Source organism: Peromyscus leucopus, chromosome 7 (genome assembly GCF_004664715.2).
Source record: "Peromyscus leucopus breed LL Stock chromosome 7, UCI_PerLeu_2.1, whole genome shotgun sequence".
Taxonomy (NCBI): Eukaryota; Metazoa; Chordata; class Mammalia; order Rodentia; family Cricetidae; genus Peromyscus; species Peromyscus leucopus.
Genome location: NC_051069.1, coordinates 96,131,688 through 96,145,607, shown reverse-complemented (window position 1 = coordinate 96,145,607; position 13,920 = coordinate 96,131,688). Strand labels below are relative to the sequence as shown.

The following is a 13,920-nucleotide window of genomic DNA, read 5'->3' as shown; positions in this document are numbered from 1 at the left end:
GTCCTCACCCATTCCATCCCATTGCACTATAAACACACCGCTTGCGGAGGTGTTTGTGGAGCACCCAGGCCGCGGGGGTGTTTGTGGAGCACCCAGGCCGCGGGGGTGTTTGCGGAGCACCCAGCAGTTCTGAAGGGAGCAGGGAGGAGCCTGGGTACTCTCGCCAAGTGGAATCTAGCCCAAATCTTGGCTTCTGCCAAGACTTCTGTCCCTGGGGACTGGCCTGGATTCCATCTAGGACAGGCGAGTGGGGTGGTGATGAGATGGCTGGGGTGATGTGAGGTCAGACCTAGACTCTCAGAGGGATCTCAGGCCTGCCAGAGTCACCTGATGGAGCAAGGCACCAGTGACCAGGGAGAAGGGAAGAGGCCCAGGGACGCTCCTGTCTCACTCTGATGTGGAGGTCTGGACTGGAGACCATGTAGTAATGTGTCTGGGACCTCAGGAAACCAGCTCCCAGACACAGGGGGCCTGGTACCCATTCTCTTCAGCGGGGTGTTCCAGGAAGCAAAAGATTGTCTCGGCTCTCTCCAGGCTCACCACCACCCACCAGGCAGACTCTCAGCCTTTTCCAAACCCTCCACAACTCTAGAACTGGCCTGCTTATGTTTCTGACCACTTTGGGACGTGTTTGCTGCTGTCAGCTTTGAGGCCACTGTGAGGATCCATACCGCTCCTTTATAGACCCACCAGCAAAATTACTCAGAAGGTTCACTTGTGCTGTGGAACAGGTCTCCAGAGGCCGGGGAGCAGCTTAACCGGCTCTTGGACTATGAATTCAGCTGCGTTCCAGCCCTCCCCCTGCCCTTCTACCCCCTACACATTCTAGAAACCTCACACTGTGGGGGGCACTTGGAAGGAAGTCCTCTTGGGATTGATTCTGCGTCCAGGCTGTCCAGGTTTTCCTCCACCTGTGAGGACTGTGCTGTGCTGGCTAGTTTACTGTCCACTGGAACACAAGCTAAAGCCATTTTGGAAGAAAGAACCTCAACTGAGAAAATGCCTGCCCTTCGCCCCCCCCCCCACACGCACGCACGCACTCACACCTACACGCGCGCATGCGTGTGTACACACACACACACACACACACACACACACACACACACGCACCCACGCGCACATACACACATGCATGCACACACACACACACACACACACACACACACACACACCCCTGACTGGCCTGTGGTGCACTTTCTTGATTAATGATTGACGTGGGAGGACCCAGCTCACTGTGGGTGGTGTCACTCCTGGGCAGGTGGTCTTGGGCTGTACAAGAAAGCAGGCTGAGCAAGCCATGAGGAGCAAGCCAGTAAGCAGCACCCCTCCACGGCCTCTGAGTCAGCTCCTGCCTCCGGGTTCCGGCCCCGACTTCCCTCAATGATGGACAACAACAGGGAACTGTAAACTGAAACCAAATCCTTTCCTCACCGAGTTGTTTATGGTCGTGGTGTTTTATCATAGCGATAGAAACCCTAAGACTGCAGGCGGTGGCCGCCTATCCGCACTCGGGAGCAGGCGATCTTTGATCGACCACTGACAGTGACCAGAAAAAAAAAAAAAAAAAAAAAAAAAAAAAAAAAAAAAAAAAAACCCTAAGACACTAGTCCAGCTGTGACCCACTGACCAGAGATAGGACCCCTGACCTCCGAGAAAGGCTACCTCTCTCAGCCACCCCCTGCCTGCAGGTTCAACACCAGGTACAGAAACCCTGACCTCTGAGGAACCTCACAGTGTTCCAGCCTTCCTCCTGTCCATCATACAGGGATCTCAGGCCTGTCACTCATGTATCCGACTAAGTGCCAAGGGTGTCACCTTCCTAGATGAACTGTGAGAACTGAGACGTGTCCTGCAGACTGGGATGCTCTGAGAAGTGGGCTTTCTAACACACACTACTGTACGCTGAGTAAGGAAGGAAACCACCTTCATGTCTCAGAACCTTCGACTCCTCTACCTCTTCGGCAGTCCCTCTCTTGAATGAAGACTCTAGCACTGGATTTTGCTCTGGGAGTCTTTTAAAAATAATAATAAAAAAAGATTTATTCATAATTTGTAAAATTATCTGTATGCATAGGTTTGTGCATATGAGTGCAGATGCCTAAGGAGGCGAGAAGAGTGGTCCTCTGGAGCTGGAGTTACAGGGGGTTATGATCCATCTGACATGGATGCTGGGAACAGAGGAGGTCTTCTGTAACAGCAGCATATGCTGTAACCACTGAGCAGTCTCCCCAGTCCTTCTCTGAGATTCTTATCCTTACTCTGCATGCTTGTTTGTTCGCCTGGCTTTCTTGGAGACTTGAGAGGGGTAATCATGATGTCCCTAAGGAATGCTGTCCCCTACCCTGATCTGCCTCTGCAGGACCCAAGCTAAGGAGTAAGAGGCAGTGACCACTGCCAACTAGCTCTGAAGGTGAAGTGAGGTGCATGCCAAGGGCAAACCTAGTCCCAGGTGAGGTGGCACTTGTTCTAATCCTGCTTGGTCACGCCTAAGGGCCCCATGTGCTTCCCTATCCTCTTCCTCTCCCTGTGCCTGATGCTCACATATTTCCCATTCGTTTCTCAGTGTGGCCTTTCAAGAGCATTCTCGGGGACACCACAGCTGTCCCATCTGCAGCTGTCCCCATGGCCTGAGCCCTCAGAGGCCAGGATGTCCTGGGATTTCCCTCAGACATTCTTAGACAAGTCCCACCCCCTGACACACACACTGAGACCTGCCAAAGGGGCACAGCTTCACGGGATAGCATAGGGATGTCTGCCTGAGCCTTGGAACACCCCAGGCATTCTCTGGCCTCACCTTCTGCCTTTTTCTGTAAATATAAAAATATGGACACAAGGGATACACTTGCTCATCTTTTTTCTACTTGGCATCTTTCTCTTCCATGTAGAATGAAGTGCAGTGTGGGTTGGCTCTCTGATGGGATACTGGGCTGGAGGGAAATGTTTCTAGGAACCTACAGGAAGGTCAGAACACTGCAGGAGTTTCTGAGCTCTCCCGATGAGAGCTTTCCTTTACATTCTGAAGGCATCCCCACTGTCTGCCTGCAGCCAAGCAATGGGATTACTTTATTCACTTTGGCTCCAAGGTGACACTTCACTGTATTAAACAAGAGACAGCCTCCTTTGAAGGCGTCCATCCACATCCACCCTGACACCACCCACAGCCAGCCACTGCTGCTTCTGACCTGAAGCCCTGGTTCAGTCACAAAGAGATTTTATGCATCGGGAGAGAGAGAGAGAGAGAGAGAGAGAGAGAGAGAGAGAGAGAGAGAGACAGAGACAGACAGACAGAGAGACAGAGACAGAGAGACAGAGGGAGAGACAGAGACAGAGAGACACAGGGAGAGACAGAGACAGAGAGACAGAGAGAGATAGAGAGTCAAAGAAACACAAGAGTCTGATTGATTATAGGCAGGGGGAGGGCCTTCCTCAGAGGGACCCAACTGCCAATTTTAGAAGCAGCAATGGTGGGCAATTCTGTCTTACTCCAGTCACCTCTGAGGACTTGGTTCCTCAAGGAGAATACATCCGCCAGAACCTTTCACCCCAATATTTATCAACCCTACACTCTGTGAAAGACATGGGAATTTGGTTTTCCTCTGAGAGTAGGAAGAAGATCTAGAAAACAGAACCAAGTGAGTAGAAGGGACAATTTACTGCGAGGGCACAGTCTATGAGTGGGTGGCCCGCCACTCACAGACAGCAGCCTGTGTCTGTCTCTTAGCCAGGCCCGCCCTTCAGGACAGGCCCCTGGGTCATGCAGCTGAAGAGAAGGGCACAGGGGTTCCTCTACACTCTCATCATCCCTGGTCCCTGGGGTCTCCCTTACCCCCCAGGACTATTTCTTCAGGATACCAAGCGGTCTGCAGCATCCATATACCTGAGCCAAGGGGTTGACTTGACAGCCCACTTCCTCACCCCCGCCAGTCTTCCAAGAGGAGAGTCTTCCCTAACAGCAAATCTATCACTGACAGGTCCAGCTGCAACTCCTGTGCATGGCCCATGGGGTGCATGGTTCTCAGCCTTGCCCAAAGTCCTATCCCACAACCCACAGCCCCCACCTTCACCCCAGCCCTCCATCATGGAACTTGGAGGGTAACCCCCCGCTCCATGTCTCCATCATGCTAGTCTGAACCTTAGCTCTCTCTCATGGAACCTTCAGCTCTAACACTGGGACATTCCTGGGCAAACTGGTCACGGTGTCATTCTCTAAATCTTTCTGAACCTAGCAGGTGGGTCCCTTACATAGAACCTTATTGACTCCCCATCCCATGCCATAGACCTTGTACTTTGTGCTCCCTAGGAAACCATTTTACTTATGTATTTCAGACACAGCTCCTGTGGATCCTGAGACACCCTATGCCACCCCACAATCTTTGGGGATCGAGCCCTCTTCCCGACCTGATCTCACAAGATTCTGTCCTCTTGGCCTCTATCCACCTCCAGATGTTCCAGGCATTGTCACCCCATCTCCGAGTTGAAGCACAAGGCCCCAGAGCAACCTTGAATTCCAGGCCAAAGCATTTCCATGGATAGATCAAGAAAAACAGCTGGGCTGCCTGCCATCTCATAGCTGGGATCCAAGTGACTGTCCCCAGGCCTCCCACAGATCCTCACCTCACCCATTGTGTCCCCTCCTGGGGTTTTGCACCCCAAGTGTCAAAGACTCGATTCTCTTTGTGTAAACATCTTAATTACATCTTTAATGCTCTCACACATGGTGATGCTGTGAGTTAAATTACAGCTTTGTGCATCCTAAATTACTCACAGCCCTCCAGTTGCTCAAGTGCTAACGTATTTATAGCATCTAGAGGCAGACATAAAACCAGAGCCGTCCCCATGGGATCCTCCTAGCCCCTCACCTCTTGATGTGTGGTATCTGCCCAATGGCGTATGGGCCACCCCCGCATCCCCTCTAGCCAGCAGAGGACAGCGATGGTGGTGAAGCGCCTCTGTGCATGCTCATGTGGGAGTCCCAGGGTAGAAAACTGCCCCGTCTTTGGAGATCCACTCTGCCCAGATGCCCCTGGTAGGAGCCTCGCGCCTCCAAGACGGAGAGGGAGACCAAAAGCCAAGACTCTCTTCCACATTCCATGAACACCGAATGCCCCTTCCTGCATTTAGGGCAGAAGGGAAAAACTAAAACCAGACTTGGTTTCTTGGGTCTTTTCCTCAAAGGACAATCCGTTCCAGGCAACCATAACTCTTCCTACTAGCTTCTGGCCTTAGACTGCCCGTAGACCAAAGGCCTCTCCCAGAACCCCGTATTGGAAGGGAGCTATTTCCGGAAGCGGGTCAGGCCAGCGTTTGGAGGAACCCAGCCTTGCTTCCTTCTTCCGTGTAGCCCTGAGCACTGAAGGAGAGGAAGCAGCCTATGGTGATACTCCACTGCATACCACGGGGTGGGAGTCAGCTTGCGAGGTGGAGCCGATGCAGAGAGCCTCTGTCTGACTCTTATGCTGGGACAGGTACATGTCTGTCTGTGTGCAGCCCATTCATGCACATGCATGAAGCCTTTCTCCACATCCTGAGGGAATTGCATCTTCCCATACCCAGTCTCCCATTTTCATCTCCCTCAGCTACCTTGGCTGCCAGTGATGTGTGGCTGGGAGACTTTGGGCTCCCCCACTCACCATAATATCCTAACTATGCACAGCCCTGGGTTTGTGTAGCCCTTTTCCTGGCATCTACTGGGCATTTCTAGCTCTGTCCCTGGGTCTCCTTGGCTTATAAAGGGTGCTGCCCTAGCTGAATGTCGTGCTGCATGCCTTTCATCCCAGCACTCAGGAGGCGGAGGCAGGTGGATCTCTGTGAGTTGGAGACCAGCCTGGTCTACACCGCAAGTTCCAGGCCAGCCAAGACTCTGTCTCAAAAAACAAAGAACCCTTTCCAAAAGGTGTTGCCCTGCCCTGTCCTTATCATCTGGGGGTTTGCCTCTCTCTACCTTAGGGGAGGCCCCAGGCAAAAAAAAAAAAAAAATGCAATCCTAGATAGAGGGGAGTCTGCCTCTCTTCTCCCTTGCCCTTCAGGCTTGTGCCCTTCCTTCCCATCAGAGAAGCAGACCTTGATGCGAGGGGTATGGCCAGGAGACCAGAAAGCCAGAAAGCTCTTCGCCTTCCTGCTCGAGGGCTGCCTTCCGTGCCGGGCCATCGGTTCAGGAGAAGTCAGTGGCCAGATGGCTAGCCTGGTCAGAGGTCTCTCTTCAAGCTTGAGTCAGTGGGTGGAGCCTCACACAGCTGGTGTCTGTTGCAGCCCTTTCCTGTCCTGTGGTGGCGATGGCTCAGGTCCTGAGATAGATCTTGACAGTCAGGAAGTGGGCAGCGGGTGCTGCTGGCACTGTGGCGGGTGTCTTCGTCAGAGGCCCAGGCCACTCACGCATGGATGGCATTGGCCACATCAGTAAACACCAGCCTGCTAGGCCTCTGCAGTGGGCCTTGGGAAGGGAGGGTGCTCTGCAGGGAAACGGGGGAGGGGGCACATCAGAACCGTGACCAAAGCCAGTCCCTGATCCAGTCATTTCCACCCTCACCTCCTGGTGCCTGCTCTGGCCTGGCACCAGCCATGCCTTCTGCCTAGAATGCCCTTCCACCAAGCTCGGCCGAGAAATGTGACCTGGCTCCTATGGCTCCTCCTCTCCCAAGCCATTCCCAGCTTGCCCTGTCACCTCGGCAGCACTTATTATGGGCTTAGTTAATTAGGCTGTACTCCTTTCTGCCAGCAGGGAATCTCACCTCTGACCCTCTTGCCCCCAGGACAGGTCAAAGACAGGCCCGGACCCTTCATGGTTCTCTGGCTTTGGAGGATCTGGGAGAGTGGTAGCAGCACTCAGGTTGCCCAGTGGCTCTGACTGGATAAGGGAATGGGTGAGGAGGAGTGTTTGGCTTGGGTCTTCACTGCCCCAGACTGTCAGGGCCGAGGATTCACCAGCCTGCTCAGAGGTGCCTCTGCTGAAGAACCTGATCCCACTCACAACTCGCTCAAGTCCATCGATCCTCATGAACTAGAGAAACCTAAGGGTCCTTGGCCCTGTCAATCCTGCTTTTAGTTTTCATCTGTGTGTTTTTCTGCTTTCCCAGCTAGTACATGAGGGTTAACGGAAGAACTGGGATTTCCATAGGTAGACGAGAAAACCAGGCTTAGAGATTCCAACTGGGCCTCCCAGATCTACAGGCTGCCAGAGCCCAGCCAGGCTGGATCCCACAAAGCCTGGCTTTGTACAGTGAGTCTGTGAGAGCCACAGATCAATTCCAGCACTTTCTAAACAACTCAAAGCTGCCATCTCATCACCTGGCAAGGGCTGGCAAAATGCATGGAAAGGATGGAGGGTGGGTTGTAGGAGACAGGACAGATCCAGGCTGGGTGGGAAAACTGGCCAGTGCCCACCTTGCCCTGTGTGGCCTGCAGGGAGGCAGCAGCTTGCATGGAGGCTGCATCTCGCCCATGTTCCAGGAGTTCCTGCTCCAATTCATCTTGCTCCTCCGTGGGGTCAAAGTTGTACATAGGCATGAGCTGGTGGCGTAGCTTCTCCAGCCTGGGGGGAGGACAGAGGCTGTTTAGAGGTAGGACAGAACCTTCCTCCTTCAGTCTTGGTGACCAAGAGAGCCACACACCAAGTTTAAGGTACCTCAAGTCTTCCCTCAGGATTCACTGATAGGCATCTTTGGACCTACAGTACCAATCTGACTCTTAGATGGGTAGCCTTAGAACGATCAACTAGCCATTCCAGGCTCTGGCTATAGGAGCCACAGGGGCTGCCTGGGCCAAGATTCTCCTGCAATCCCAGCCTCTATGGACTGAGGCAGAGGAAGTGAGCCAGTGGCAGCCAAGTTAAGACATCGGGCAAGGGTGGCTGGCTGGTGATGATTCCTACCCTTCTTTTCTTTTCCCACACCCCAATGTCAGGGTTACATCTGTTTTCTCAGAATCTTCATACCTGCCTGCCTGTGTGTGAAAGTGGCCATCCCCGGTCACGAGTGGGCGGAAGAGGCCTTGATCTCCACCCCCCCCAACACCCAGTAAGAGGAGCCTTAGTGCTGGGCCTCTTTCTCCTTTCCCACTCATATTCCCTGGATCCCAGCCCAGCCCTTCCTATGGGCTAAAGCTTCAGGAACCATCTGGGAATTACCTCTTCTTCTTCCTGATATATAAAACCTGCAAGAGAAGGAACAGCATCAGATGCTGAGAAACAGAGATCCCCACCAACCCAGCATGCCCTCATGGTGGGGGAACTGTAGAGGATGAAGAGTGGAACACTTGTGGGTCCCCATCCCATACAGATATCTTACAATGATGCTTACCATTCACCCCAGCCCTTGCCTCAATAAGGTCTTGCTAGTACCTTAGTCTTGCCTGGAATTCCCTATGTAACCCAGGCCAGTCTTGAACTCTCCACCTTTCTATTTCAGTCTCCGAGCGCTAGAATTACAGGCCTACACAACCACACCTGGGTCCTTTGATATCTTCAGATGCCAACGGACTGGAGACTTGGAGATGGGGGCCGGGCACAGGAAAACTAGTTAAGGCTGTCTGGAATTGACTGTTCCCAGCTCTCCAAATCCTGACTAACCTCCCACTCAGCATCTGCCTGGGACTCCTCAGTGCTGAAGGGGAAAGGGAAGACTTCCGCATGTCCCTTCCCCTCAATTCTCACTGAAGCCCTTCCAGGCAAAGTCAACAGTAGGTCAACAACAGCCAGGCTGCGGAACAGTGACTCTAGGCAAGGCTCTGCATATCTGAGCCCCAGGCTTATCCCTTAGAACTCTGATGCTAGAGGATCCTAAGAAAGTCCCTGGGTCCCTCCCTCCCCTGTCCAGACACAAAAGTAAAAGGTTGACAATCAGACACGATCTAGAACTCACAGGTAGGAGTGGGAAGCCTTGGTACCAAACACCAAAGAGAGAGAAGGTGGGGATATTTAGGGGACCACGTCTAGGCAGGGACTCCAAGGACTACTGCCACCATCTGCTCTTCCCCAAACCGACAGTTTTTGAATGTCAAGAATATGACAGCCAGGTGGAGTCATGAATAACTGTGATCCCAGTACTTGGGAGGCAGAGGCAGGCAGATCTCTGTGAGTTCGAGGCCAGCCTGGTCTACAGAGTGTGTTCCAGGACAGCTAGTGCTACATAGTGAGACCTTGTCTCTAAAAATAAAAACAAACAAACAAACAAAACAACAAAAAGAGTATGACAGCTTCTGCTTGGGGAAAACCACATCCTCGAGTTTGTTCTGAGCCCCTGTGGCTCCCGCAATTTTTGTAGCCAACTCATAGCTTGAATCTGTTTAATTCCCAATCTGGCCAAGAGCTTTTCCCATATGATTTCAAGTGGAAAAAAAAAAGCTACAATGTCCCTAGCTCACCCACCTGCTCCAGGGAGTGACTCCTTGCTGTCCTAGGGGTAGATGGAAGAGACACTCAGGTCTCTGAGTCATCCCCAGCCCCCTTCCACCCTGAGCACCAGCCACAGTACCTCTGCTCTTGCTCCTTGGCCTCGCGGCTCTTGCTCCAAATCTCTCCCCTCCCCTGTGGTCTGTGACTCAGGATAATCTCAGGAAAAGCCTGACAGAGACTCCATCCAGCTTGCACGTCTTTGCCCTGCGGCCCCTCCACCCCAGCTCAGGACACACTTCCACTTCCTTTCCAAGTCTCCCTGCCTTTCACTGTCCAGCCTCACGTCTCCCAGGGAGCCTTCCTGCTCCGCTCCTACCTGTACCAAGCTCTTTTCACACTCCTGTGTGAGGCATGAGGCTGGCATCAACTCCTCCATGTGCCCATGGCATGGCTCAAGGCTGGCACAAAGGGGACGGAAGAGGCATTTGGGACATTTCTAGAAGTCTTCCCCTATGTGCCTTGGAGCTCCTTCCTGCCCTCCCCTAGCTTTGCCCTACCACCTTTTGCCCCTCTACTTCCGGGGGGGGAAGGACGTCCACTCTGGCCGAATGTCCCTTAGGGACAAAGAGCAAGGCAGCCTTATCAAATTCCTTGTCAAAATCTTTTGCTTAGAATTGAGACAGACTCTAAGCCGTTGGTCCCTGAGGCTAAGGTGTCTCCGGCTGTTTTAGCCATCACACAGGTGCTGAGGGGAAGCACCACCATTCTCCCTCATTCCTGTCCCAGGAGAGCTCTCCTTCCTGGCCTCCCTCTGTGTGTGATGCATCCTGGCCCTACCGGCCAACCAGCAGTTGTTCCCTGGCATCCATCCGGAGCCTGCAGGGCCCATATGGCAGCCCTAGTTTAACACTAGCTCTAGCCAGGCCTTGGATGACTATCCCTGCCTTTTGTGTGTGTGAGCGTGTGAGCATGTTGTGTGTGTGTGTGTGTGTGTGTGTGTGTGTGTTTTGTTTGGTTTTAGCCCAGTGCTGACGACTGAAGCTAGGACTTTGCACCTGCTGTTCATGCCCTTGACTACTGATCTACATCCCTGGTGGCCCTGTCCAGCTTTTTGTCAGATCCACATGCTCCTGAGCTTAAGGCTGGCCACCCACTGATTGTAAAGAGCAATGGGCACAATGCCATCATTACTAGGCCTTCTAGGGGACTCCAGGTGCATCCCACTTTACTTAGTCTTAGGTTGCACAATCCCTAGTGGCTCTTTAGTGACATTCTTTGTGTCTGTCACTGTAGAAGGATACTCACAGTGTTCTTCTACATCACCTCTGTTCTGATGGCTGCCTGCCCCTTCTTGTGACAATGAGGTCAGGCTCCTATCTAGAGTCAGAGCTCTGATGTTTCTTCCCAGCTGTCTCTGACCACACAGCCCACATAAAACCCTCTGCCTATTAACCTATTCGTCATAAGAAACACAGTCAGGACCTTGTCTCTTCTGGCGCTGTTGTGTCCCAAGGGTAAAGGAGAATACTTAGTAAATAATTACCAAAAAAAAAAAAAATACATAAATGAACTGCTAGCAGCCTGCCATGGCTAAAGCATCCCACCAGACTCTGTAGCCCATAAAGTAGCCCAACCACCTTCTGGCCTCTACTGCTATTGGAACTCCCACACTCGTTTGCTTCACTGCCCTGCATGGGGCTCACAGAACCTCCTATCTGCCTCAAAACTCTGCCTGTCAAGACCCTGTGTCTTGACCCCTCCCCAATCTCAATCTTATATGCCCCAGCTCAAAACACCATGTATTATTCAGACGCATTACTGGCTCCTCCAATTAGAATTGCTTATCTGGGCCCCAGTAAATAAATCTTGGGGGTAGGTGGGAGGGAATTGCATTCTCATTAACAGACAATTGTCTTCTAATTAGGTTGTCTATAAGTCTAAATACTAATCACCCTCCCCCCAAAGGACAGTGTTCTGGGCCTTCTCCAGCTTGCCCCGGCTCTCACCATGGCCACAGCCAGGCCAATCACTGTGATGATCCCAAAAGACAGAAGCATGGTACCCACACCAGCTGCACCACCTGCCATATCAGGGATTCTGGTGCCATTGAAGCTTGTGGTTTCTGGGCTGAGGGTGGTGGTCTCCGTGGTAGACCCTTCAGTGGCAGGTTCCAAGTCAGGCTCAGTGGTGGGTGGGTGGCTGCTGAACCAGCTCTGAGTAGCTGGGACCCTGGGATTCATGTTGATGCTAGGAAACTGCCAGCGCTCAGTCAACCTGCCCACTGACTTCTGACGTGAGGAGTGTCCAAGGCTGTAGCCACCACCGTGATGACCACTGGCACAGCCAAATCCTTAACAGGAGACCCCTGTCTCCCTGGGTTCTAGAAAGGCAAGAATAAAAGCAAGAGTTACAGCTAGGGGCATAGCCAGGGATAAATCCCTCTAGAATCTGAAGGCACTGAGGAAGGAAAGATTTCAAGATGGAGCTAAGTCAAGTTCAGGAAGTATTAGGACACAGGCTTTGCCTATGCTTCCCATATGGATACAGAGGCGTGAAAACATGGTTATATCGATCATACGTGGAAGATGGGAGAAGATGCAGAGGCCTGAAGGGAAAAGTCTACCCTTGCATACATATCTCTGCATTCTCGATTTCTCCCATTCCTACCTCCTCATTTCTTACACCCCACACGTCTCTCATCCTGCGTGGGAAAACAAAACCCTGCAGCCTTTTCCCTCCTTGATGGGAAACGCCTGCCTAAGATTCAGACAGATCTGATTTTTGAATCCTGAACATGCTGGATAACCTCCCGCAAGTCACCACTTTTCTCCACTAGTTTTTTTCCAAAGTGGAAAATGGTAAGAGCAACCCCATGGTGGTGTAGGGTTAGCGGCACATTAGAATGAACAAGTCCCTCAGGGTTGGGGGGAATTTAGCTGAGCACAGGGCCTGTCCCCAGGAGGCACCGAGTCAATGTTCCAAATCCCCATTACTACACCACCAAGTCAGGAGGAGGGCGGCACAGGAGTCACTGGACCTGTGTGTCCCAGGCTGTGGTTGGGGCTAGGGTAGGGCTGGTGTGGAGATACTGAGAGGCAGGAAGGATGGAATGAGCTAGGTCCTCTGACAGGGTAGTCGGCAGGGGTGGTCACATACCACCTCTTTTCACTCCTAGAAGTAAGCCAAGGAGTTACATCTGCAAAGGCAGCAAGGAAATGCCCACTTTGAAACGCCTTCTCCTGTTTCCCTCCTATTTTGGAAGCAGAGGGTGGAGAGCACTCAGCCCCGTGGGTCTTAGGTAAAGCAGAGTGGGAAGGAGTCCTAGCAGTGGTGCAGAGAGGCGGACCTAGAAAAAAGGATCCTTAGCTTATGGCTACATACATGTTTCTCTGTGTGGCTCATAGGTGTGCATAGGATCTTGCAGGTGCAAGATTATGCGTGAGAGGTGTGCACATCATGGTCCCTTAGGAAGGAGCAAAACTGGCAAAGGGTCATGCATGGAGTAGACTTATTTCTTTCTGTCCTCTCCAGCTTAGCTCAGCACGAAGTCTCAGGTTCACTTCTGGGCTCTGCCACTGATCCCAGCCATGACCTTGGACCAGACCCTTAACTTAGCTCCGAGTCTCTGTTTATTATGAGCCAAAGGGAGAGAAGGCATCCTGCTGACTATTTTCTTGGCCTGCCTCGGGGTCCAAAGGGGAAGGGAAGACACCGGGGTGAAAGTGGTGGGCACCGCGACCTCCTAGAAGCTGCATGCCATTCTCCATCAGGTCTCTCAGTCCTCCCTGCCTCAGTCCCCACGCCCGCCTCCACGACCCTGTTATTCTTCCATTCTTGCTCAGAAGCAGCCGATCTCAGGCACTTACTTAATCCTCTCCGGAGCGCGGAGCTCAGTCTGAGAAGCTAAGGGTGGTAGCGACGGGCGGGCGGGAGGCGTGGGCGGGGGGAACACTCAGGCCCGGGCGTTGGGGGCGACAGGTCCGACCCAAGGTCCGCCTTCCCTGAACGCAGGGATCAGCTAGTATTAGCCTGCACCGGCTGACAGCCTGAGCTGGGGTGGGCTGGGCCGGGACCATGGAGGGGGTGGGGCTGGGATGAGCAGCCTCGGGGGATCCCCAGGAGCCGGAGTGCCTTGCCTCCCGGCCCCCTCGTGCCTACGAGCCCTGATTGGATGCCAGGCAGAAAATTCGACCAGCATTGGTCTACTCGCCTGTCGCTCGGATACAGCTCCGCCCCCAACGAGAACTGGGAGCTGAAACCCTTTTGAACTGCCAGAAGAGATTCTCAGAGACTACCTCTGACCCTGGTGGCCTGCCGGAAGTTGGGCAGCAGACCGTAGGTGGCCAGATCCTTTCTGGGCCAGAATTCGGGTCCTGGCCAGCTCCGACCGCACTGGGACAGACTTGTAAGCCGAAAATGCATAGGTGCAGAGGTTTGGCGAGAGCTCCAGGGGAGTCTTTGAAGCCCAATTGAACGCTGGCTCAGTCTTCTACTGAGTTTATGTCCTTGAACAGCAAACTGCTTCTCTTCCTTTGTCTCTGCTTCTCGCTTAGATAGGAACCCTGATGAAAGGGCTTTTTTTTTTTAATTTA

At 52.8% G+C, this 13,920-nt stretch overlaps 1 protein-coding gene across 1 annotated transcript; it reads right to left on the bottom strand.

Moving 5' to 3' along the window:
- Positions 1-4,679: 4,679 nt before the first annotated feature.
- Positions 4,680-13,454, bottom strand: C7H3orf18 (chromosome 7 C3orf18 homolog). Its single transcript, XM_028895346.2, has 5 exons — positions 13,195-13,454; positions 11,335-11,708; positions 8,123-8,148; positions 7,381-7,528; positions 4,680-6,449 (listed from the first exon to the last, which is right to left on the bottom strand). The coding sequence occupies exons 2-5, from the start codon at positions 11,566-11,568 to the stop codon at positions 6,369-6,371; spliced, it is 489 nt and encodes a 162-aa protein (XP_028751179.1). The 5' UTR covers positions 11,569-11,708; positions 13,195-13,454; the 3' UTR covers positions 4,680-6,368.
- Positions 13,455-13,920: the final 466 nt, after the last annotated feature.